The 27,593-nt window shown below is 47.3% G+C and overlaps 1 protein-coding gene across 4 annotated transcripts in view; it reads right to left on the reverse strand.

The window, feature by feature from the left end:
* The window catches only part of EP300 (E1A binding protein p300), a 532,137-nt gene that overhangs the window by 386,807 nt on the left and 117,737 nt on the right, over positions 1-27,593 (reverse strand). For all 4 annotated transcript variants that reach the window (XM_033935072.1, XM_033935073.1, XM_033935071.1 and 1 more), the window contains exon 5: positions 1,823-1,936. In XM_033935072.1, the coding sequence (XP_033790963.1) occupies positions 1,823-1,936 (114 nt within the window). The remainder of the gene's footprint in view (positions 1-1,822; positions 1,937-27,593) is intronic.

A 27,593-nucleotide genomic window follows, 5' to 3' on the forward strand; every position in this document is an offset into this window, starting at 1 on the left:
TAAGAAAGGAATAAGCTAAATATTACAGTACTAAGGCTTATATGGATGCAGCGGGGATGGTGACGGGGCGGTGAATGGGATGGCAGTGGCGGTGACGGGGCGGTGAAAGGGATGGCGGTGACGGGGCGGCGGTGACGGGGCGGTGCAGAGGATGGTGGGGCGGTGACGGGGACAGATTTTTTCCCCGTGTCATTCTCTACTTCTTAGCTTTCTTACATGCCACGTCCTCAATCCTCGAGACATATATGAAGATAATGTAGTCATGCCTCTGATGCTTATAATGATGCCTGCATCATAAGAAGTTGCATGTCAGCTTCCAAGTCCCCTGCTATACTTGATACCGATGCAGTACCAAAACATTTTTCGAATTGAAGTTTTTGGATTTTCAGTGACCTCCTTTGCATGCAGGATCAGAAGTCATAGTGAATGTCCTGATTTTCAGGACCCAAACACTGGCTCACCAATTATGTGTCTCAGAGCCTGAAATGGTCCGATTACATTGCAAACACTTCTTAAAGCCACTCGTATCCTCTTTGACATAGAGGAGAAACAGCTGAAAAATGAAGCAAATTACTGAAACAGGATAACAAGAACGAATTATGAGGGAAAACAATGAAAAATAAGTACAGGAAGGCCCAAAAAAAAAAAAGTAGAAGTTTAACGCGTCGACAAGAAAACTGAAGACACAGCTTCTCACCTCTGTGGAAAACAAAAAACTGATGGTCCCATGAGCTGTATCAGGCAGGAAGGCACCGGCACAATTGCAGTATGGGCACTACCTAAAGATTTAAAGTGACAGTGCACTTGATAGTGTCCATACCAGGTTCCATGAATGATGTCACCTACTTGTGAGAATATTATGCCTTCTTGTCCTCGGAGAACCTATACACACCTAAAAGGATGAGAAATCATGGAAACCATAGCAAGGAACCTGATGAAACTACAAAAGAAAATTAAGGAATACCTAACAAGGCAGGATTGTAATTGGAACGTATTAATGTATTCTAGATTAATGTATCCTTCTATTTTACTATTGCACTTAATAATGATTATTATTGTGTTTGTTGCAAACTGCTTTGGATTAAACTTTTTGTACAAGGAACGTGGTATAGCAAACCAAAAGCTGAACACTACCAAAGAAATAGACAATCATCATAATGGGCATTATTTAAAAGGGATTTCTGTTCTATGCATATAGATGCAGAAGGGCATCTATCTGCTCATCAGGAATATTCAGGAGTGAGAATAAGAAATCATCAAGTTTCAGGTTTATTAGGATTTTACATACCGCCTATCAAGGTTATCTAAGCAGTGGGCTCACAATCTATCTAATGTACCTGGGACTATGGAGGCCCACTATGTATTTCATGAAGCTCAGGACCATTCCTTAAGGTCTTCTAAACACTTATGGGGCTGTAAAATCTGCTTTTTAAATCTTTAAAGTAAGCTCTTCTACTCCATACCCTTGACATCATATTTGCTTTCACTTACATCTGCCAATCACTAGGAACCATTTACAAGTAGCTTAAAACTGAGCAACTAGCACCAATTCAGGAGAGGCTACTGTCAATCTGCCCAGACCTAATCTGTTTTTCAGAAGCAGAAAGGCTGATGGAAAGGAATGGAAATAAGCTGGAGAGAAAGCTGGCGATAAAGGGTTGGAGAGAAGAGGAGTATGAAGGAAAAAAAAGAGTAAAAATAAAGCAAAGTTAAGAAAAGTACTTTTCCTCCAGTCACTACACAGTTCTTGGTTGATGCTTAAGTTTTCTAGATATAATTCCAATCCAATTCAACTATACAAAATTTAACATTTGTGACTTACATTGTTGATTGCGTTTATCACCAGCATTCTTGAGAGGCAGGCATACAGGGCAGTCATGCCGTGTGCAATTCTTCCAATGCGAAATGATCTGCCGTGAAGAAGCGCAGTGGGCAACTACAAAGAAAAGACAGATACCTTGAAATTGATCCATCTTAATAGCAATATATATTATAATCCTGCTAGGATCCATGTACTTTTTGTGCCTGGAAAACAAACCATAATTGGCAGTTAAGTGGATGGGTCAACCACTCACTCTGTGCAGGACATTACTTCCTGTACCATTCCTGGTATGGTCAGTTGGTTTTTCTGGATATTTAAATTAAATATATATGAGAAGAGTTTGCATATGCTGGATTCCCAATGCATGCAGATTTATTCCATGCATGGTTATGTATATCCTGAAAACACAACTACTAGTGGCAGGTTTGGGAAGTCCTGGTTTAAGATAAAACTGATTTGTCTTTCAAAAAATCTGTTTACTCTGTGTTTATACCAGCACATCCCTATCACATCTAAATGTGCTAGTCTGGGACTGTAACAATAGTAATGACTTTCTATAAGAATACATCTACCATATTATATCTGCATTGTCATTTTTGTGGAAGCAAACTATACATGCAAACCAAACACTGGAATTAATATACAACTGTTTGCAACTTCTAAATTTTACCTAATCAGTTATCAATTTAAAACATTCAATTACCCCTGTAGACTATGCATTTCCAGGCTCTCCACTCAAGAGAAGGCCACATGTATAACTCATACAACAACAACAAAAATAAATAAATAAATAAATAAAAGATCCTATTTAAAGCTATTATCCTGAAGTGCATGCTTATGTGTGTTAAACTGTATTATTACAGACAAGAGAGATGGTTGACTAGCCTCCTTCACCGCTTTAAGTCGTACGTTTGATTTACCTGCTACAGATACCTTTGCCTATTATCAGCTACGTCATTATATCCACTCTTTACCAGTTGGACATTTAACAGAGGACAGCCGTGAAGCACTTTCTGAACTTTTTAGTCTTTCCACTCAACAAAGGATACCCCTTCGATTTCACCTCCTGAGCCTCTAAGATTGTCAACTGGGGCCGAATTTGGATATTTTGGTGGCATCTTGGGCGGAAGACCTGCATTGTTCATTGACAGCCCAACAAATGCAACGAGTACTAAAAAACATCAAGAGGGTGTCCGCCAATGTCCTTTATTGGGAATTACAATTGAAGATAGTTCTGCGTCTTTATATTTCACCTGAACGAGCATTCCGGATGGGAATCACATCACATTTTGGTACTGTCCAAAATGTGCTCAGGCCCATGCATCGTTGGTACGCATGCTCTGGACCTGCCCCTGCATTTGGCAGTTTTGGCATAGCCTTGGACAATATACTACATCTATCTGGGACAGGCGATGGTTTCCTACACCAAGAGTACGATTTGGATATTATAACATAGTAACGCCAAAACCTAAAGGGATGACAGCCTTTGTGACATGAGTGTTGCTTCTGGGCAAGAAAGCTATATTGACTAACTGGTTGTCACAGGACCCACCTTCTTATAATCAATGGAGATCCTTGATGATTGTACATGCCTCTTTGGAAAGGAAACAAGTTGGAGATCTGGACCACGGTCCAGGTCGACGTTTGTCAGACTTGGGAACATTTCTGGATGGACCTTACTACCCATGCTCGAAGTAGATTACTTAACTTGTGAAGATGATCATGGGCTACCTGCGATGCTACTGGATTCTATTCTTTATATGCCCGGGGAGGGGGGAAGGGATGGGTGGGGAATGGTTTGTGCACATGTAAGAGAATTTGCTGTACCTATCTGTATAATGTTTTTTGCACTCTGTTGAAAATTTAATTAAAAAAACAAACAAAGAGGCGATCAGAGAGACAAAAGTCATTCATAACCGGCAAGTAACGCAAAATAGCCCTCCAGACATCCAGCACCTTCAAAACTTTGTCTGTCTTCTTAGAACCCGGGGCTGGAAAGCTGGAAGGCGAACTTCCTGGTTGATGTGAAACACTGAGACCACTTCTGGCAAGAAAGAAGGAATAGTCCCTCAAGGAAACCTTGGCCCCTGTGATACACAGTTAAGGGTCCCTGCATGACAAGGCTTGCAGTTCGGAGACATGACAACCAGAAACACAGTCTCGATAGACTAGTCCATTTAGGGGGCATCCCGCAAGGGCACAAACAGGGCCCTCGAGAGCCCTTCCAATACAATGTTCGGATTCCAAGTGGACAGGGCTAGAAAACTGGTGGGCCGCAGCCTCAACGCACCCTTGAAGTACCTGATGACATCCAGGTGTGCCAAAAAACAACATCTGGCATCCTGGGACCTGAAAGAGGATATTCCTGCCACTTGAACTTTCAAGTGAGGAAACCGCCAGCCCCATATCCAGACCTTTTTGAAGAAAGGACAGGACAGAAGAAACAAGCCACAGCAGGACCCAGCTGCTCCTTGCAGCACCAAAGTTGGAAGGTATCCCATGCCATAGTATATGCTGTGAATGTGGCAGGCCTTTCAGCTTTCAAAAGAGTGCATACAACCAGATCAGAGTAGCCTTTCCGGCTCAAAAGCCGAGCACTCAAGAGCCATGCCATGAGACCAAAGCAGTTCAGATCCTGCAAGATGATCAGTCCTTGAGAAAGGAGTCCCTTGAACAGCTAAAGTCTCAGAGGGAGGTTGATCTGAAGATGCACTAGGTCTGCATATCAGGGGTGTCGAGGTCAGTCAGAGGCCCCTAGGATAACCCATCCCTGATGCCTGGCCCCTCTTTTTAGAAATCTCCCTACCATGGGCCAGGGAGGGAGCAAGTACAGAAGCTCATCCAACGGCTAAGGCTGAGCCAGCGAATCGATCCCGGTGCTTCCACATTCATAACTGTGGCTGAAGACATGCACCATTTTCTTGTTGCTCGCTGTCACCATGAGATCGAACGTATGGCAACCACAGTGGTCGATGATACTCTGAAACGCCCAAGGTGAGAAGGACCACTCTCCTGGGTCCAGAGTCTGCCCACATGTTCTGCGCTTCAGTAACATGAGCCGCAGTAATGGCCAGAAGATGACTTTCCACCTAGCGGAAGAGAACTTTCACCTCCTTCTGGAGGCCAATACTCCTGGTTCCTCCTTGCTTGTTGACATAAGCCACTGCGGTCACTTAGTCGAAAAACACTTTGACCGCTTTTGTTCAATCAGGGCTGAAACTGAATCAGCACCAACCGAATGGCTCAATGACACTACGATGGAGACAATCGCCCCAGAACTGGATAATCTTGCAGTGCGCTCTCCAGCCCAGTAGGCTGATATCCATTGTCCGCGTGGTCCAAGAGTCGATCCTTAGAAACATCCCTGAGGACAGAGACTGAGGACAAAGCTACCGGGACATGTTGCTGCAGGCCTCCGTCATCGAGGGCAATCGAACATGCAGAGGGTCCCTCTGTGGAGATCAGCAAGAGAGAAGAGAGTGCTGTAGGGGCGCATATGCGCTCTCACCCAAGGAAACACTTCAATCGTGGCCCATCAAGACCAGGACCTGAAGAAAACTGCTTTTGATACTTTTCACTGGCAAAAAACTCCTCACAGAACAGCTCAGGTTTAGAAAAGGTCAAATTCACCCAGAGGCATGTTCAAAGACTTAGCTGACAAAAGACGACTTGAGCTCCAATGCTGTCATGTCTTCTCCAATCTTCCCAACAAGTGACCTTGTTTCACCAATGTTTGGCTCATCAGGGGAACAAATAATACAACCTTGAAAAGTGCAGCCACGCTGAGACCAGCCCCAGAACAAAGGAAACAGATAAGAGCACTTAAAGCCCTCTCTCCAACACAGACCTCACTTCCGGTCCGAATCAACCAATCAGCACTCAGCTCAGCTCTTATCAAACACAACTGATTATAGAAAATCAAAACATCAAAAAAGAACAAAAAAGAAAAAGCAACAATGTAAATAATTTTCACCTTTAAAAAACGCTTGCCACTCCACTCTGATTAAGAACCAATGGCCACATTGTTTGTAAAGAAAATATCAAACGCTGTTCAGTTTGGTAAAGTTTTTTCTTCATATTTCCCTTGCACAACGGAGGAACGAAGGAGTCTATCACTGCACATTTAAAATCTTCAAATCTGTGCTTAACTTGCTTGCAATGCTTTGTTAAGACATCCACTACATTTTGATGAGAAATATTGTGCTTGTGTTCCGAAAGCCGAGTTTTAAAGGCTCTAGAGGTGTGGCCAATGTAACATAGCTGCCAGGGGCATATCAAAACATACACCACTCATCCAGAGGCACATGTGGTGGATCTCTTCAATGTAACTTCCCTTCAGTAAGGAATTTCAATCACCATCCCTTCCAACATGACATCACACACTGATTGCATTTGTGGTGACCTGCAGGTCCCCTGAACAACATAAGGACATAAGCAGTGCCTCTGCTGGGTCACACTAGAGGTCCATCGTGCCCAGCAGTCCGCTCACACGGCGGCCCATCAGGTTCAGGACCTGTATGTTAATCTTCTAGCTATACCCTTCTATTCCCTTTTCCTTCACAAAATCATCTAATCCCTTCTTGAAACCCAATAGCGTACTCTGTCCTATCACATCCTCTGGAAGCGTATTCCAGGTGTCCACCACCCTTTGGGTGAAGAACTTCCTAGCATTGGTTCTGAATCTGACCTCTCTAAATTTTTCTGAATGCCCTCTCGTTCTTGTAGTTTTCGAAAGTTTGAAGAATCTGTCCCTCTCCACCCTCTCCATGCCCCTCATGATCTTGTAAGTCTCTATCATGTCTCCTCTAAGTCTCCGTTTTTCTAGGGAAAAGAGCCCTAGCTTCTCCAATCTTTCAGCGTATGAAAGGTTTTCCATACCTTTTATCAAGCGCGTTGCTCTTTTCTGAACCCTCTCGAGTATCGCCATATCTTTCTTAATGTACGGCGACCAATATTAGATGCAGTACTCCAGATGCGGGCACACCATCGCCCGATACAATGGCAGGATAATGTCCTTCATTCTGGTTATAATACCTTTCTTGATAATACCTAGCATTGTGTTCTTTACAAAACAGTGTGGCTGTTCGCCTTCCCCTCACCCAAACTTTGTCACTTCAAAAGATTCCTTGACAGAACTTTCGCCTTCCAAGCAGCCAAGCTGAACCCATGGCTAGCACAAATGATACTAGAGGCCCCCACTTACCTCGGGTTCAGAAAATCACTTAAAACTTACCTATTCAGCAAACAAGACCTGAATTGTTCCCCCCCCTGACAATATCTCCCCCCCTCCCCAATCCGGCCCCCTTATGAGGCCTTCCCCCTTTTCTCCCCACTTTCCTCACCCTCTGTCTAGTTCAAATAAAGCTGATAAATAATTGAAATTCTGTTACTCTGTAATTCTAATAACAAATCTGTAATTCTGACAAATAATTGTAAATCTGCCTGTCTATGCAGACCCTAATATAACTCGATGTAAACCGCCTTGAACTCGCATGGGTATGGCGGTATATAAGAATAAACTATTATTATTATTATTATTATTATTAATCAGAGAGTGGAGTGGCAAGCATTTTTTTAAGGTGAAAATCATTTACCAGATGGCTGGGAGGAATGGAGAACTACCGTATTTTCTCGCATATAACGCGCGCGTTATACGTGGTTTTTACGTACCGCGCACACCCTTGCGCGTTATATGCGTGAGCGCGTTGTACATTTTTTTTACATAGTTCCCCCCCCCGACGTCCGATTCACCCCCCCCCGCAAGACCGCTCGCACCCCCACCCCAAAGGACCGCTCGCACGCACCCGCACCCCCACCCTGAAGGACTGCTCGCACCCCCACAGCCTCCCGACCCCCCCCCCCATCATGTAGAAGCTCCTACCGGTGTCCTGCTGCTTCCTCTTGGCGGTCCCGACTCCCCGACACGATCGGGGCAAGAGGGAGCTCAAGCCCTCTTGCCCCAGCCAACCGCGGCACCCCCGACACGATCGGGGCAAGAGGGAGCTCAAGCCCTCTTACCCCCCCCCCGACTCCCCGACACATCGGGCAAAAGGGAGCCCAAGCCCTCTTACCCCGCCGACTCCCCAACTCCCCGACAATATCGGGCCAGGAGGGAGCCCAAGACCTCCTGGCCCTGGCGACCCCCCCCCCCCCGCTAGTTGTTCGGGCCAGCAGGGAGCCCAAACCCTCCTGGCCACGGCGACCCCCTCCCCCCACCCCGCACTACATTACGGGCAGGAGGGATCCCAGGCCCTCCTGCCCTCGACGCAAACCCCCCTCCCCCCAACGACCGCCCCCCCCCAAGAACCTCCGACTGCCCCCCCCAGCCGACCCGCAACCCCCCTGGCCGACCCCCACCCCCCTTCCCCGTACCTTTGTGTAGTTGGCCGGACAGACGGGAGTCAAACTCGCCTGTCCGGCAGGCAGCCAACGACGGAATGAGGCCGGATTGGCCCATCCGTCCCAAAGCTCCGCCTACTGGTGGGGCCTAAGGCGCCTGGGCCAATCAGAATAGGCCCGGGAGCCTTAGGTCCCACCGGGGGGCGAGGCCTGAGGCACATGGGCCCAACCCGACCATGTGCCCAAGGCCCCGCCCCCAGGAGGGACCTAAGGCTCCCGGGCCTATTCTGATTGGCCCAGGCGCCTTAGGCTCCACCAGTAGGCGGAGCTTTGGGACGGATGGGCCAATCCGGCCTCATTCCGTCGTTGGCTGCCTGCCGGACAGGCGGGTTTGGCTCCCGTCTGTCCGGCCAACTACACAAAGGTACGAGGAAGGGGGTGGGGGTGTCATGGGGGACAACCAGGGGGGTCGCGGGTCGGCTGGGGGGGGCGGTCGTTGGGGGGAGGGGGGTTTGCGTCGAGGGCAGGAGGGCCTGGGATCCCTCCTGCCCGTAATGTAGTGCGGGGTGGGGGTCGCCGTGGCCAGGAGGGTTTGGGCTCCCTCCTGGCCCGAACAACTAGCGGGGGGGGGGGGGGTCGCCAGGGCCAGGAGGTCTTGGGCTCCCTCCTGGCCCGATATTGTCGGGGAGTTGGCGGGGTAAGAGGGCTTGGGCTCCCTTTTGCCCGATGTGTCGGGGAGTCGGGGGGGCAAGAGGGCTTGAGCTCCCTCTTGCCCCGATCGTGTCGGGGGTGCCGCGGTTGGCTGGGGCAAGAGGGCTTGAGCTCCCTCTTGCCCCGATCGTGTCGGGGAGTCGGGACCGCCAAGAGGAAGCAGCAGGACACCGGTAGGAGCTTCTACATGATGGGGGGGGGGGTCGGGAGGCTGTGGGGGTGCGAGCGGTCTTTCAGGGTGGGGATGCGGGTGGGAGTGCGTGCGAGCGGTCCTTCGGGGTGGGGGTGCGAGCGGTCCTGCGAGGGGGGGGGTGAATCGGACGTCGGGGGGGGGCATCAGGTTTTCAGGGTGGGGACAGGACTTCAAGGGAGAGTCGGGGCGGGCGAAAGGAGAGTCGGGGTGGCCAGAGGAGAGTCGGGGCGGGTGAAAGTAGTGTCGGGCAGCGACGGGAGAGTTGGGCAGCATGCGCGGTATACGGGTGTGCGCGGTATATAAAAATTTCTGTACATAAATTTGTTTTTCGCGCGCTATACCCGTGTGCGCGTTTTACACGGGTGCGCGTTATCTATGTGAAAATACGGTACCTCTGGAAGAATCCAGTATTTAAATCACAATCACATTACATGAAAAACTCAATGGGAATGACTGACTTGACCGGCTTCTTATGATCTTATGCCTGCCAGCCACTAGGCCTGCCTGCCCTGTCCCTACCTGCCTGCCAGCCACTAGACGGGGGACAGGATACAGAGCCTGGCAGGGAGGGGGACAGGGTACATAGCCTGGCAGGGAGGGGGGACATGGTGCAGAGCTTGGCAAGTAGTGTGGGGTTGGGTGCAGAACCTGACAGGGAGAATTAGGATCAAAATTTTTTTTTCTTGTTTTCCTCCTCTAAATCTAAGGTGCGTCTTATGGTCAGATGCGTCTTATGGAGCGAAAAATACAGTATATTTTATTTTCTTAGTTAATGTTCATGTTTGTGCCTCCCAGGATAGGTTTTTGTCCAATATAATCCCTAGGATTCCCAGTTCTGATTCCAGTTTCAGGGCAGCGATTCTTGGTGGGCGTATCAATAAAAATTGGGGGGGGGGGGGGGTTCTTTATTTAGATTCAATTTCACATTGTCAGCCCAGCTGGCAACTAGACAAGTGATTTCCTCTATTGATTTGTTTTTCATTCTTGTAGAAAGGAATGCATATTGTAATATCATCTGCGTAGAAGTGAGGTCTTTAGCTAAGAAGTGTCGTAGTGTTGACATCAGTACATTGAAAAGTATTGGGAAGAGTGGTGAACCTATGGATGCTCCACTTGATGCTGACCATTCTTCCAATCTTTCTCCATTCATTTTTACACTGTTTGTTAGAAATCTTTCTAGCTAAGTGTGCACTTTACCGTTTATCCCTAGGAAGTTTCGGATCAATAACAAACATCAAATGTTCTAGATAAGTCAAATTGTAGTACAAGAACTTTTTGTACAGTGCTCATATGTGTTCTAATCTTGAATGTTAGGGCATTGAATAGTGTTTCACTGCTATGATGATTCTGAAACCCGACAGTGTGATGTTAAGGTGTTCAAGTTACTTTGAGATTTGATTTGTTATTATGCTTGATGTGAAGTGGAATTGAAGCTACTGGTCCATAATTCTCAACATTGTTTATTTCTCCTTTTTCATCTTTTAGGATAGCTGTAGGATAGCCACAAATCCAGTGTTAAACACCGAGTCTAACTTCAAATTTCAAGGTCTCAAAATAAGGAACTTTCTTCCAAGTAGCTTGTGACAGATCTCTTAACTTCAATTCAGGAAATCGCTAGTTCTCTCTGTAATGCCAAAACAAACTCAAAAAAATCTGTGATTCTTTATGTAACAGTAATGAAAGAGATTATATATGTACCCTGGTAAATTTTTTTCCAGTAAACAGGTGAGACATTCTAGACAAGTGGATAGTGTCCCTATGACTGCGTGCCATCTGCAGAAGGAATCCAATTTGGATTTTTCTCTGTGCCTCGTCTGTACTTTATTGAGCTCCTTAGCTCCACCTAAGTTAGTACCCAAGCACCAAGGACCACCAAATCAAGGTGAAGTAGAAACACCCATACCAATCAAGGTCATAAATAACTGATCTGCTCAAAGGAATAACATGAGGGTAACAGCTTGCAAAAATCGCAAGGAGCTGAGAAACTACTCCCATCTTGAACACAGATACAATATATATTCCCCATAGAATCTTGAGAGCCTCACATATGTGCTGGAGCTCCAAAATAGGTGCCTCCAGCCATCGGAGCCATTCAGTGGCATGATAATGCATATGGAGTATCTTCTGCATCCCAAAAGATTGGGCGGCACCCGCTCTAGAACTGTACAGCAAGCACTGTACAGTGGCCTGCACTTGAGAGCGCCTCGTCCAGGTGCCCAGCGGGAGATTCCACAAACCAATTGGTCAAAGGCCGGGTGAATTTCAATTGCAGCACGACCAAACAACATTCAGAACACTTAGGTCAGATGTAATGCAAACCCAAGCCAGTAGGAACACTGACAGCCTGCACCCTATCAGTAGAGGGGTGTTCCCCAGCCTTGCGCAGTATGCCCTTTGGGGGTGGGGGTGGAGGATGGGATCCAGATACACATCTGTATCCTGTGTGGCACTGAAATACAAGAAGAAATGCCTGGAGCCTCGAAAATTAGAGCGACTAGACCCCCTAGAGATTCTGGATTTTCTATCAGGCAGGGTCTGAGGGCAACTCAACACCACAGAATCCATGATGCTGATCAGGCCTTTGCCAAGCAACAACTGCTCTGAACGGGAGGTCTTGCAAAAGGAACCTTTGGAAGTGGAATCACCAGCCCATTGTCTAATCCAGAGCATTCTATGGGCAGAAATGGAAAAAGCCAAAATGTGCATAAGGCATATAAAACGACAGTCACAAGCCAAAAGAAATTGAGAAGGAGAGTCTACAGCCTCACTCTCCAGGGTGCGCAGTCAAGACAGATAGGCACATGAGACACTACTACTCTTCATTGCGCTTTTTTCTATTCCCACTTGTTTGGACCTCTTGTTGAGTCCTTTATGAGGATTTTTTTTTTTCAATAAAGAGCTTTTGCTGAGTTGACTACATCTCTAATCTCCATTGTACTTTTCTCTACTCCCACTTGTCTGGACCTCTTATCATCTAGAGAGAGACTGAAGAGCCCATCCTTAACACCGAGGTCCCAAAAATGGTGTCAGAATGAGCCGCCATATCCACTCGGTAAAATCTGGTAAATATATGTAGAGAAGACCAAGTAGCCGCCTTGCAAATTCCATCCGGAGAAACTAATTGTGCTTCTGCCCACGATACAGCAACATTTTTAGTCAAGCGGACCTTGAGAGAAACCGGCGGCTGCTTGCCGCAGTAGATGTAAGTTGATGAAATGATCATATGTATCTAATAGGCGATAGAAGCCTTAAATGCTGACCTACCTTAGCAAGGATGGGCTGTCAAGACAGAGATGATCCAAAAGGAGAATATCATTAGTTTTCTCCAAATAGTGACCAGGGGGGCTCTCCACACGTCCAATCTGCACAAGATTCGATTCATTCACGCCAAGGCAAAGGAGAACCAGCATGGCTTACCATACAGGTGAAGGAAGCCATAAAAGAAAAGAAGGACTCTTTCAAAAAATGGAAATGCACGAAGACAACCGAAGCCTGGAACAAACATAAAGATGAACAGAAGAAATGTCACAAGGCGGTGAGGGATGCAAAACAGGACTATGAGGAAAAAATAGCCCGGGAGGCCAAAAACTTCAAGCCCTTCTTTAGATACGTGAAAGGGAAAAAACCTGCAAAGGAGGCAGTGGGACCCCTGGATGACATGGGAAGAAAAGGGTACATCAAGGAAGATAAACAAATCGCAGACAAACTAAATTCCTTCTTTGCGTCTGTCTTTACGAAGGAGGACACCTCAACAATACCTGAAGTGGAGAAACTGTTTACAGGAGAAATAAAGGACAGCCTCACCACAGTTGAAGTGAACTTAGATCAGATATACTACCAGATCGACAAACTCAAAAGTGACAAATCCCCTGGACCGGATGAAATTCACCCGAGAGTCTTGAAGGAATTGAAGGTCGAAATCGGAGAGTTACTGCAAAAACTTGCAAACCTGTCAATCAGAACTGGTCAGATACCAGACGACTGGAGGAAAGCGAACGTCACGCCAATTTTCAAAAAAGGATCGAGAGGAGAACCGGGCAACTATAGACCTGTGAGTCTTACATCTGTCCCCGGCAAGATGATTGAATCACTGATCAAGGATAGCATAGTTCAGCACTTGGACACACATGACTTGATGAAACCCAGTCAACATGGATTCAGGAAAGGGAAATCGTGTTTGACGAATTTACTCCAATTCTTTGAGACCGTGAACGAGCAAATTGATAGTGGAAAGCCGGTGGACATAATATACTTGGACTTCCAGAAAGCATTTGACAAAGTTCCACACAAAAGACTTCTTAGGAAACTACAAAGCCATGGCATAGAGGGAGATATACAAAGATGGATAGGCAAATGGCTGGAAAACAGGAAGCAGAGAGTGGGCATAAATGGGAAGTTCTCCGACTGGGAGAAAGTGACTAGTGGTGTACCCCAAGGCTCGGTACTTGGGCCGATCCTTTTTAATATTTATATCAATGACCTGGAAAACGGAACATCCAGTGAGATCATCAAGTTTGCAGACGACACAAAACTCTGCCGGGCAATCAGATCGCAGGAGGACAGTGAGGAACTCCAGAGCGATTTGTGTCGGTTAGAAAAATGGGCGGAGAAATGGCAGATGAAGTTCAACGTGGAGAAATGCAAGGTAATGCATTTAGGCAGTAAAAATAAGGAATACGAGTACAGAATGTCAGGTGCAACTCTGGGAAAAAGTGAACAAGAAAGGGATCTGGGTGTACTGATAGATAGGACCCTGAAGCCGTCGGCACAATGCGCGGCAGCGGCAAATAAGGCAAATAAAATGTTGGGCATGATAAAGAAAGGAATCTCGAGTAGATCGGAGAAAGTTATAATGCCGCTTTATAGGGCAATGGTCAGACCCCACTTGGAATACTGCGTCCAACATTGGTCTCCCTACTTAAAGAAGGATATAAAACTGCTGGAGAGGGTGCAGAGACGAGCAACTAAACTAGTGAAGGGTATGGAGAAACTGGAATATGAGGATCGACTTAAAACACTGGGATTGTTCTCCCTTGAGAAAAGGAGACTGCGTGGGGATATGATCGAAACCTTCAAAATACTGAAAGGAATCGACAAAATAGAGCAGAAAAAACTATTTACATTGTCCAATTTGACACGGACAAGAGGACATGAAATGAAGCTAAGGGGGGGCAAGTTCAGGACTAATATCAGGAAGTTCTGCTTCACACAGAGAGTGGTTGACATCTGGAATACTCTCCCAGGGGAGATTATTGCGGAATCGACAGTCCTAGGCTTCAAAAGCAAACTAGATGCATATCTCCTTGAGAGAGGCATATAAAGATATGGTTGGCTATAAAATAAGCCAGGTGTATACCTAGCAGGGCCTCCGCGTGTGCGGATCGCCGGACTTGATGGACCGAAGGTCTGATCCGGAGATGGCGCTTCTTATGTTCTTAACCCCGTGAAGCAAAAGGCAGGTAAACAAACTTCCTGGTTAACACGAAAATCTGAAACCACATTTGGCACAAAGGAAGGAACAGTACAGAGAACTCCTGAACCTGTAAAACGCAGAAAGGGCTATATGAAAAAGCCTGAAGCTCTGAAATACACTGTGCAGACAATAGCCACGAGAAAGACAGTCTTGATCAGCAGATCCAAAAGCTTAGCATCCTTCAGCAGCTCGAAAGGTGTTTCCATCAGACCCTGCAGAACAATATTAAGATTCCATGTAGGAAAAGGCTGACGCAAAGAGCACACAAGCAAAACGCCCCTCTGAGAAATCTGGTCACATCTAGATCAGCCATCAGCGAACTGGAACTACTGTGTGCTCGAAAACACGAAAGACCTGCCCACTGACAAATCCAAAGAGTCCGGTACGCTGACACTGCATAAGCAGAGACCTTACTGAGAATTCTTATGACATCATTCGAGGGCATCAGCCACATAATCCATGCCTTCTATCAGCAGCTGGGGACAGGCATCCTCCTCCGCAGAGGGCATCTGGCGACATGCACATGCCACGAAGGAGGCTCCTGCAGCAGTCTTAATACCCAATGAAGCCATATCAAAAAGCTTTTCCAAAATAATGTCCACTCTGACATCACGCCTCCATCGTTAGGGAGGGCCATGCACTTTGTAACCTGTGCCAGTGCAGAATCCACATTTGACTGCTCAAAAAGCTGCTGAAATTTAGCCAGAAAAAAATATCGGGAGCATCCCATTGCTCCACAATCAAGCCCACGAGCTCCAGATGTGCTGGGGAAAAAAGGAGATTAATTAGAGCATTAGAGCAGTTCATGTCCGAACACTGCAACGTAGAGGGTTGAGATTAGAGAATGACACGGTGACAAAATTCATCACCGTTCCCGTTCCCGCGGATAACCGTGGGAAATAATCCCATTACATTTTCTAGTGTCTATTTCAACCTCAGTCCTTCTACATCAGCATTCTTCAAAGCAAAGCTTGCGGGTCAGAGGTTGTGGCCATTCATACTCGGATTCTTCCCTCTCTCCTTAAAGAATGACTTGAAGATGGTTTCCCGCGGTTATCCACGGGGACGGGAACGGTGATGAATTTTGTCACCGTGTCATTCTCTAGTTGAGATTCCAAGCCGAGTTCTTTCATGGCATTTGTGACAAGATGGTGAACAGATACAAAGATTTGAAAAGTCTGTGGATGGAAAGGTCCTCACCCATATCTGGACTCGGAGATATCCCGCTGAATTGACCCAGCGAGGGTATCAGTCAGGATGGAAGCAGTGTCAGGAGACAGGAGAGGCATAGTATCCATGTGTTCAGCTAAGACAATCTGAATCTGTGGCAGCCGGCATGGAGGAGCTCTGCAGAAGGACTTCCAGGAATGTAGAGACCTGATTTGAAGGAGGAGACATGCTCACCTGCTGTGTCAACAGAGCAGAGTCCGTGAATACGCTCTCTACAAGAGCTGAACAAAATTTGGAAAAAACGCACACCCTGGGACAGTGGCTGGGTCTTACTGAATCGTTGGTGCTGCCCAGAAGGAATTGCCATCATCCAAAACGAACATTGGGTGGGATTTTCTTCCCAGATCCCAGACCCATGTAAGCTCCTCAGCCCCTCAAGGACCCAGAGGTGGCGTGGCACACAGTACACATACACTTCTCCGCCAGCAATCCAGCACAATCCAAACATATGCTAAACAGGAGGAGTCCATCCCTACCAAATTTTAAACAAAATTGAGAAGTCTGGAGGCAGAATTTAAGATTAGAAAATTAGATAGCTAAAAATCCAAGATGGCTGCCACCAGCAAATTTGCACCAAAAATGACAAAAATAACAAATTTCTAAAGATTAAAAAATAGCGGTTTGGGAAAGTGGGAACCTGAACCCTACCTTCAGAAACCCTCAAAAATGTGTTTTAAGGAGGAAGTGACGTCACCGATGCGAACGGGAGCTTGATCTCAGAGCTCCGTTCGGGCCCGGCGCTAAATTGTAAAATTGCTGTGAAAAACGCATTAAAATATACCTTCCGACAGAGGGGTGAAGAGCGCGAGGAGTAGGGACCCCATGGCAACTCGCAAAAAACTGCCGACGGAGAAAACCGGCCAGCGCACGCTGGAACAAGCGCTGAGCCGGACAGCACGTGGCAGCGTGGGCCTAGAGACCGGCGGAGGTGAGGCGGCGCATTCGAGTGGGGCTCTAGTGGAGGGGGCTGCGCCGGTGGTCGCGTTGGCCCCTGAGTGCTCTCCTGCGGACCCCCTTACCAAGTTGAATATGCAGCGCTGGATCTCTGAGGTGAAAGCCGAAATTTCGGCGGTGGTGGTGCAGGTCCGGGTGGTGGTGCAGGAACTGCGCACGGACCTCGTGGAGGTGGGCAACCGCGTAGAATGATGGAAATGCGCATGGATAGCTGCGAGGACTCAGTGACCGGGATGCAGCGCTCTTTGGAGAGTGCCGCCGCGGAACATCAGCTTCTGCTAGATAAGGTGGAGGATCTGGAGAACCGCACCAGGAGAAATAACCTGCGGGTGCGGGGCTTACCCGAATTGCCGGAATATAAAGATGTCAGTGCTACCATTACTACTCTGCTTCGCTGGCTGTTGCAGAATGACGTGTTGGATCCAGGTTTGGAGCGTGCTCACAGAGCTATGGGGCCCCACACATCGGATCAGCCTAAGGACATTGTGTTGTGTCTAAGGAGCTTTGTGCTTAAAGAACAGATCTTCCGCAGAGCTCGAGAAATGGGCACGGTGACCTGGGAGGGTCATCGGCTGGAATTCTATCAAGATCTGGCAGCGAGTACACTACAGAAGCGCAGGGCATTTCGAGAAGTGACGAAGGCTCTGCAGCGTGGCAATCTGCGCTACCGTTGGACTTATCCTTTTGGAGTGGTCATTACCATCAATGGAGTGCATACCAGAGTTACTACAGTTCGTGAAGCCCGAGCCCTGCTGCAACAAGCTGGCATCGAGATTCCAGAGGAACCTGCTTCGGCTGTGGGGGCAGGGCCCAGTAGCGGGCGGCTTCCAACGGCCTTGAGATGGCAGCGAGTGGATCGGGGGTCGAGAGGGGAGAGGGGGGGCCGAGGCGGTGGCCTCTCGCCTCAGAATACTGCTCCCGCCTGATGTACTCTCCATTGCAGGAGGACCGCAAATTTACCTGGCTGTTCCTTCCCCCCTTGCGCTGCCAGGGGGCTGTTCCTCCAGTGGGGGGGCAATCTGCCCTGGGTGACTGTGCTCCTATGTTCAAGTTGTGGGGCGGTGCTCTTGGAGGGACTTTGCTGTACTGGATATGTTGTGGAGGGGGGGGGGTGCTGAGGGGCCGTTGGGAGGGATAGTGAGCGGGAGGGGGGAGTGGATCATGGAGGGTGGAGGGGCGGTTGTGTTTGGTTGGGGTGGAGGTTGTTTGTTATTTGACAATTTTGTCTGGTTGTGGGGTGGGGTGACAAGGGCTTCGGGGATTGTTACATTCCTTATATGTTGGTGGGAGATCTGTGGACTCTCACGTGGGGGAGTGGGGGGTGGAGGGGAGAGGAGGTGGGAGGGAGGGGGGTTGATGGGGAGACAGGGGCTGGGTTGGATTTCTCTTTTCTTCTCTCTTCTTTCTGGTACTCTATGTACTATGGGGGAGCTTCTTTTTGTGGGGGAGGGATGGGGGGGGGGGTGAAGGGGACATATGTGTTGGGGTGGGGTTTGCCTTCTCTCTATACGTATTTGAATTATGGAGATGTTTAAATTGGTTTCTTATAATATTAGGGGTCTTAATTCCCCTAATAAGAGAAGAGCCTTTTATAGGGAATTGGTCCGTTTGAGGGCGGATGTATGTTTTGTCCAGGAAACTCATTTACTGCAGTCCCATGAATCTTTGGTTGGGGATCACAGGTTCCCGCAGGCCTTTTGGGCTTCCCGGGTAGGCACTTCTAAGAGGTGCGGGGTGGGTATTCTTATCCGTAAGGGGATCCGCTGCGAAGTGCATAGGGTGGTGAGGGATCCTCAGGGCAGATACATTATGTTGGAGGCTATGATTGAGGGGATCTTGTACTCCCTGGTAAATGTTTATGCCCCTAATGAGGGACAGGGGATCTTCTTCCGTGAGTTGGTTCCTCGGATCCTCAAGTTTAAGGGGGGGGCCCTGGTGCTCGGTGGAGATTTCAATCTTACAGTGACCCCTCACTTGGATAATTCGGGGAGGGCGGATCATTATGGGAGAAGGGATCGGAAATTGTTGCGTGAGGCGTTGGCTGGTTTGAATGTGGTGGATTGCTGGAGGTGGCTCCATCCTTCGGTGAAAGACTTTACCTACTTTTCGGGTATACACTCCTCTTATTCCAGAATTGATTATGTTTTTGTGGAGAGGGGACTTCTCCGGGGGGTGGAGTCTGCAGGGATTGAGTCCCTCACGTGGTCGGACCATGCTCCGGTGTGGTTGCGCTTCCGGGGGGCGGGAGGGGGGAGAGGACGGAAATTTTGGCGTTTTAATGATAGTCTTTTAGATGACCCAGAGGTGGGAACGCAGATTGAAGGGTGGATACAAGAATATCTTGATGTGAATGTGGAGTGTGGAGCCTCGTTGGAGGCGGTTTGGGAGGGGTTAAAGGCTACCCTTAGGGGTAGGCTGATAGCCCTGTCATCGGCTCGGCAACGAAAAAGGCGGGAGGAGGCAGCTGGCCTGTTGATTGATATTGGTATGCTGGAAAGTTTACATAAGCATTCCCCTTGGAATGTGGTGTTGCGGGAGCGTTTATTCCAGGCCCGTAGGGATCTCCAGGCTTTGGACTTGGATAGATTGCACCATAATTTACAGCTCCTCCAGCAGAGATACTTTGAGTTTTCCAATAAAGCTAGTCGCCTGGTTGCTCATCATCTTAAGGTGAGACAGACGCGAAATCAGATCCTTTCACTCCGGGCGGCCTCTGGGGAAGTGTTACAGACTGAGGAAGCTATACGTGCACGGTTTGTGGAATATTATTCACAACTCTATACTCCGGAAGCTTCAGGACCCGTACAGGACCAGGTTGCTTATTTGAATTCAGCAGGGTTGCCCCAGATTGCACAAGGTGATGTGGCGAGGTTGGACCGTCCTCTCACGTTGATTGAGGCTCGTAGTGCGTTGCGTTCTATGAAACTTGGTAAGTCCCCTGGATTGGACGGTTTCACCGTTCGGTACTATAAACGTTTCCAGGATCTGCTGCTGCCCCCCTTGTTGCGTTTTCTTAATTCATTGCAAGGGAATAGTAGCCTCCCCTTCTTTATGCGCTTGGCGGGGGTGACAGTGTTGGCCAAGGAGGGGAAGGATCCCCTCCAATGTGCTTGCTATAGGCCGATATCTCTATTGGGGGTAGATACTAAGATTTTCACGCGCATTCTGGCGGATCGATTGATGAGTTGGATCCCTCGGCTGATCCATCCGGATGAGTCGGGATTTGTGGTTGGTAGACAGGTGGGTGATAACACGCGTAGGGTATATAATCTGTATGACAGGGCCAGGGGGGAGGCAAGAGAAACGGTGTTTTTGTCTATCGATGCTGAGAAGGCGTTCGATAGAGTGTCTTGGCCTTTCTTATTTCGGGTCTTGGAGTCGGTGGGTCTGGGCCCGAGAATGCGGGACTGGATTTGGGTCCTATATAGTGGACCTCTGAGTTGCATCAAGGTGAATGGTAGTTATTCGGAGACTTTTACTCTAGCACGGGGAACATGTCAGGGGTGTCCCCTCTCTCCGCTGCTTTTTGCTTTGACCGTGGAACCTCTGGCGCAGCGTGTGCGAATGAATCCGGATATTAAGGGGGTCGCGGTACCGGGAGGGGATTTTAAGTTAGCTTTGTTTGCGGATGATATTTTGTTTACAGTGGAGGACCCGGCAGCTTCCTTGCCGGCTATATTGCGGGAGTTTGAAGATTTATGGGGAGGTGTCAGGATTTCGGGTCAATGTTGGTAAATCGGAGCTCCTCAATGTTAACTTGCCGGCTGACCGGGTTTCCTATCTTCGAGCTCGGTTTACGTTTCGGTGGGTTTCCCACTCCTTGCGCTATCTAGGGGTTTATTTTGGACCGCCGGGAGTGGAGTTATATGACCTCAACTTCCCTCCGCTCTTTCGTCGCATTCGCCAAGATTTACTTAATTGGAAAGATCTGTATTTTTCTTGGCTGGGCCGGGTGGCCATCGTAAAGATGATGATTCTGCCTCACTTGTTGTTCTTATTCCAGGTATTGCCTCTTTGGGTGGATAGGAAAATCTTGGAGGGGGTGCAGAGGCATATCTTTAATTTTATTTGGGCTGGTAGACGGCCGAGGGTGAGTAGGAAGGTCATGTGCATGGGGAGAGGGGATGGAGGGTTGGGGGTCCCGGATGTGGTGAAATATTATCAGGCTGCTCAGCTGCGTGCCCTCTTGGAATGGCAGACGCAGACACCGAAATTGTGGGTAGACATTGAGCAACGGTTAAGTGAGGGGGTACCTTTGTTGCATCGGCCGTGGGTGCCTGGTAGGGCGAGCCTGGTAGGGGGAGTATCCTAGGTGGTGACTTCCTTGCGGGTATGGAATCAGACCAAAGCTTGTTTACTGGGGAGTAAGCGACACTCCTGGTATACTCCGTTGAGATATAACCCTGGCTTTCCACCGGGAGGGGATGGGGGGAGTGTTTGCAGCTTGGGAGTCATGGGGCTTAGTTTGTGTGGGGCAGCTGTGGGACCCGGTTTTGGGAGGGGTTAGACCCTTTATGGAACTTAGGGGCAAGTATGGGCTTGGGATAAGGGATTTGTTCCCCTACCTGCAGGTCCTCCATTATATTAGGTCCTCGGGTCTTCTGGAAGACTTGAGGGGTGGTAAGACGCCCTTTGAGCTATTACTGGGCACGGTGCTTCGGAGGGGAGCTCTCTCTGCGATATATAGGTGTCTTAATGGTCGGGGGGGCCCCCCTCCCGTACATGAAGGCCTGGGAGAATGATTGTGGTTCTGTTATTTCCTGGGACACTTGGGGCGACATCTGGTCGGAGATCTCCTCGGTGGGTATAGCCGCTTTGCTGATTGAAAACGGATATAAGGTACTTTTCCGTTGGTATTATACCCCTCAGACTGTGGCTCGCTGGCAGGGGGGGTGCGAGTGTGCTTTGCTGGAGGGGCTGTGGGGAGGTAGGTACCTACTTTCATATGTGGTGGCAGTGTGGGAGGGTGTGTGGTTTCTGGACTGAGGTCTTTGCTCGAGTGTCCCAGATCCTGGATGTCCAGATTCCGGCCGATTGGCGACACGCCTTGTTGTTTTGGCATCACTTAGACCTGGCTCGGGGGGATTCTCTATTCTGTAAACTAGCATTCACTGCTGCTCGATTGGCCATCGCCTCTAGGTGGAATCAGGTACCTTCTCCCACGTGGGCCCTGGTGGAGCAACGTCTGCTCACTTGGCAGAATCTATATTACTTAACGGCTTTGAGGCATGGTAAACTACATGGCTATGCTCATGTGTGGCGTCAATTTCGGGCTTCTGTGGGGGTTTGTGGCAGGGGTGGTCGAAGGCCTTGAGCTGACCTGGACATTGGACGGGGTGGGTGAAGCTTGAGGGGATCCCGTTTCCATACTCCTCTCTAATATTTGGTCTAGGGTTGGTATAGATTATTTACAACCTTATTGACAGTAGGGGGTATTGTGTTTTGTCCCTGGGGGGTGGGAGGGGGGGTATTGGTTGGGTCTGGGTGGGTATTATAGTTTGTTATTTCGTTTGCAGGGCTAGCACATGTCTATATTGCTGATTGTAGCTTGGTGAGCTAAATTGGAGTGTGACATTCTGCTCTTTGTATTTGTGTTCTTGCATTTCATGTGCACTACCTATGTACTGTTTGGAGTGTTTTTTCAATGAAAGCTTTTCAATTGAAAAAAAAAAAAAAAAGTGTTTTATAGACGACCCCCCAAAGCTCTCATAGGAAATAATGGAGGTGTACTCGCAGTCACTGAAGTGCCTTGCCTATCAGCTCTTTTCACTGCAGCTGGAGAAAAATAATTTTCTGCCTCTGAAAAGCTCCAAAAGGACCAAACTTGAAAGATCTTCAGACTGCCAGTTGGACAGACTCCGAATGAAACCTCCACCCCCCTTGGAACCTCTCCACTTGACCAGGGGTGGGATACGCACCCCGAGGGCCTATTATTCAGAACACACCCAGCCTGTCCTTAAAATTCTGACAAGATCAGAAGGCAAGCTAGCTTCCCAGAGGGACAAACCCCAAACCTGAATAAGATGGGACACAGCAGCCTGGCTCCACAAGTCCACCGAAGTATGTGAAGCAACAGTGTGGTTCCACGGACTTCCTTTCCTATGGCAGAAGACCACCGCAAGGGGTCTTACGGCACCCAAGCCACTGCAAACAAACTTTTAATCGTAAATAATAAAAATATGCAGAGAAGATCAGAAAGACTTCTACACAGATTGCTTGCACACATTGAAACTGCAAGGGGCTCTGTCTCTCTCTCAAAAGTGGTAAGAAAAGTGGGGATTTCTGCAAATCCTGGATCGCGGGAATGGATTGGACACCTTGCGTATAGAATCCGGAAGGGACATACCAAAAACTCAACTTATTTGGAAAAATTCTCCTGCCTCCATCCCTCACAGTTTTAGGTTCCACTCACATAGCACAGAACTTCTTCTATTAACCTTTACCACCAAAATCAAACAACCTTAAACATGGGACAACAGGCAGTTCTACTCCAATTTGATATATAGGCTACCATTGACTCAATCATCACCTACTTCTAACCAAAGCAAATGAATTAGGCATTGAGAACACTAAACTGGTTCAAAGATTTCCAACAAAATAGGAAATACCTCATCTGGAAAGATGGAACAATCTCCAGAAGCTGGAAAGCATTCTGTGGCATCCCTCAAGGATCAACAATTCAGTCCAATCAACAGTATAACTACTCAAGACCCTTAAAGAAAGGCCAACTGAAGATCAAGAAGATCCCAACTTGCTCATAGACACAGGTTAAGACTATATATCTCAAGTGCCCATAGCCAGTTACCAGAGCAAATCTTAGTTACTTGGCTTACAAGTGGGCTATCATTGATAAACGTCTTCTCCACTGTGTAAGCAATGTATATAGTTCATATTTTATTATTTTACTTTTAAACCCACTTGTTGGGTCTAGATTTAGTTCGTAGTATGCTGTAATGCTATACAGTAATTAACTAATGCTGTATGATACTTAGCTCGAGTGTTGTATATTGCCCGGCTTTCCTCCACTGTGAAGAAAACGAAAAAAATACTAAGGGCTCCTTTTACTAAGCTGCGTTAGCATTTTTAGCTCGTGCTACACGGCTAGAATTAATGCCAGCTTAATGCTGGCGTTAATGTTAAGCGTACGTGGCAATTTAGCGCATGCTATTCCGCGCGTAACACAGCTTAGTAAAAGCAGCCCTTAATGTCCTTACCAGCAATAATGTTGACTAGATGGAACAATACTAAAAATAACAACAACCATGCATTAAAATAATAAGAATATGATCATAAGAGCCTAAAATAAAGATTTGAAAAAAACCAGACGTGGATAAAAATAAGCTAAAACCAGATACAGATAAGAAAATAATATAAAACTAGACATGGAAAAAATGTGTACAGGAAATAACATAAGCTAAAACCAGACTCGACATGGATGAAAAACACACCACCACCACAGGCCCAATGTCCTGACCATCAATTACTATGTGAAATAAATCCTTGTATACCAAAATTTTTGACAAACTAATCGAATGGTATTCTGTGTATACTGCTTGCTTTTACTGGGATAATTGTCTTACCTGATAATTTTCTTTCCTTTAGTTCTACCAGACCAGGTTATGTCCATCCAACAGCAGAAGGAGGCAGAGAAAAAAGTAGTCCCACATAATTTGTCCCTTATGGGTATCATGTAGCTTACAATAATCTGTATTTCAAGTAGATAAGCAATGGCGCGCTCAAGGCTGCCATAAGAAATAACACTGAAATCTTAGCAGCCAATGAGGTCATGCGATCTTAGACTGAAGGCTCAATCTCAACTGGCAAGAAATCTCACTGAGACAGAAGATATAGACATCAAAGAAACTGAACTGAAAAGCCAGAGAAATTATATCTGTGAAAACAAGATAGCATGTAACAGAAAATTAGAGAGGACTTCTGGATTCGTCTGGTAGTACTAAAGAAAGAAAATATCAGGTAAGACCATTTTTCCCTTCTTGTCTCCATATCAGACCAATCCAGAACGAATGGGATATAGCAAGGCAGTGTTCCAACGAGCAGGACGAAAAGAGGAAAAACCTCTAAAGAAATACAGGTCTAATGCAGCAGTCCTCAACCTTTTTTGTACCAGGGTGGTTTCATGTAAGACAATTTTCCCACAGAGGGGAGAGGGATTCAAGCGCAAAATATATAATCTAATTATTACATATATAAAGTAAATGTAATTATGCACTATATTTTTATTACCATGTGCAGCATCTTTCACCCCTGCTCATCTGCCCCAAATCCAACATTTCTCCTTGTATCACCTCACTCCAACACCATGCCACAACTTTCCCACCATTGCCTCCTCTACCATCATGTCCAACATTTTTCCCTCCCAGTGTCTGATCCTAGTATTCTTCCCACCTTCTCGAAGACCCTCTTGCATCCCTTTCCATCGGTTCCACTGTTCCCTCTCCTCCACCACATCTAACATTTCTCTCTTCCCCATGCATCTGTACATCACTCCTCTCCTACCATGCCCAACAATTCTCTTCTTTCTTCTCTCCATGTGCACCATCTCTTTCCCACGTGCCCAATTCTCTTTCTATTCCCACCTCAGCATCTTTCTCTCACTCCCCCCATTTTTCCATCCTATGTCCTAAGTTCATGCTACCCTCCCTCTTTCCTTCCTTCTTTCCATCCTTTGTCTGAAATTTGTGCTCCCTCCTTTCCTTCTGTGTCTCAACGTACCTCCTCTTGTTCCAATGTGTCCCTCTTCATCCTTCCCTCCCTGTGTCCCAAGTTCATGCCTCCCTCCTACGGGCATTTACCTGTTCTGGCCAGCTCCCTCCTCACAGCCACAGTTCTCTTAACAAAGGCTTCCGGGTCAGCCACAGACAGCATGCAGGAGTTGCTGCTCGTGGCTTTGTGAAGAGAAGTGTGGCTGGGAGGAGGAAGCCGGCCAGAACCCGGGGACTGCCTGTAATGTAAATCAGTGTTCTTCAACCGCCAGTCCACGTTCCAGTGCCGGTCCGTAAAAATTTCTTGCCGGTCCGTGAAGGATTCAGGTCCCCTCCACAAACTGCACAATAAGCAGGAAGAGAGGCTCCAGTGCTGGTGTCAGCTGACTTGCAACTTCCTGTTGCCGTCGCATATGTCGGGACTCCTGACTCCTGTCTCCTGACTTGGATTGGCCACCATGAGAATGGGCTTCTGGGCATGATGGACCCTTGGCCTGACCCAGTAAAGCTATTTTTATGTTATGTTCTACTGAGGTCAGAAGTTACTTCTTCTAGATTGTTACCCACAAATATTAACAACTGTATATCATTGCAAAGATGTAGAATTTGATGTTCCAGGACTCTAATAAACTTCGCTAAAGGGACCAGATACAAATTGAAAAGAGTTGGTGAAAATGACCTTTCATTGTTCTAGTGAACTGAACAGGAACGATTAGTGAAGTAAAAGGAAAACCACTGTAAAACGGTGGAATACAAACCAAAAAAAGATACAGCAGAATTTAAAAAAAAAAAAGGTACAGAGACGAGCAACAAAAATGATAAAAGGGATGGGATAACTGAAAGGTTAAAGTAGCTAGGGCTCTTTAGCCTGGAGAAGGCTCAAGGGAGATATGATAGAGGTCTTTAAAATACTGAGTGGAACGGAACAGGTAGATGTGAATCGCTGCTTACTTTTTTCCAAAAATACTAGAACTAGAGGGTATGCAATGAAGCTACTAAGTAGTAAATTTTAAAACAAACCAGAGAAAATATTTCTTCACTCAACTTGCAATTAAACTCAAACTTGTTGTCGGAGAATGTGGTGAAAGCAGTTAGCAAGATTTTTAAAAAGTATGGATAATTTCCTAAAACCAAAGTCCATAAGCCATTATTAAAATGTTCTTTGGGAAATCCACTGCTTATTCCTAGGTTAAGTAGCATAAAATCTGTTTTACTCCTTGGGAATGTGCTAGATACTTGTGACCCGGGTCGGCTACTGTTGGAAACAGGGTAGTGGGCTTGAATGACCTTTGTTTTTTTGTCTCAGTATGCACTGTGACAAACCTAGGGCCAAGTCAAGATTTGCCCCAAGGAAAGACAGAGTTTTGCCTAAGCCCTATTGTAAGAGGGCAGACCAAGTGAGTGCTGGGTCTCCAGGTAGTGCTGACTGGCCCTGGGAGAGCGTGCATCTGGCTGAGATGAGCCAGAGTCCACCTGGTAGGAGTCTTGTCCCTTTAAGGCAAAGGGCTGTTAGAAGCAAGGGAAAAAAACCTAAGAGGGAAATGCTTGAGTCTGATTTCCCGCCCTGGCTTAGGGGGCATGGCTTAGAGCTCCTGAAAATCCAGCTCAGATTACAGAGAGGGGAGAGATAGATCAAGGGAAGCAAAGCTACCAGAGCCTCACAGACCAGGAAGAAAGCTGGAGCCAGGGCAAGGAGAACTGGTCTGAGCAGAGACAGTTCAGGAGCCCAGCTAAAGTCCAGCGTGAGTGCCCTTCCAGTGATTTTCCTGATGACTGGGATATGCAAGAGGCAAGTGAGTTTCCTCTCTGTCCAGGGTCAGAGTCTCTTCAACAGCCTGAAGCTATGGAAATCAGTTCAGGCATATCAGAGTGGCAGGAACCAGTTGAGGCTATGCAAGTCAGATAAAACAGTAAGTTTGAGATTTGCTTAAACCTTCCTGCTATATGACTGTGAGTTTACTGAGCGTGTTAGCAAAATCCTTTATTTTTGAAGAAAAGTGTCTGAACTGTGGAAACATTTTGAATCTTGTGTCAGTAGCCTGTTGCTCTCAGTTGTGGCTGATTGATGTGCTGCGTGCAGCCGAGACTAGCTCAGTGCAGTTCACACCGCTACTGCAAACAGAGCTGGAGTTGCAAGCTGGAAGTTGC

Source organism: Geotrypetes seraphini, chromosome 2, assembly GCF_902459505.1.
Source record: "Geotrypetes seraphini chromosome 2, aGeoSer1.1, whole genome shotgun sequence".
Taxonomy (NCBI): Eukaryota; Metazoa; Chordata; class Amphibia; order Gymnophiona; family Dermophiidae; genus Geotrypetes; species Geotrypetes seraphini.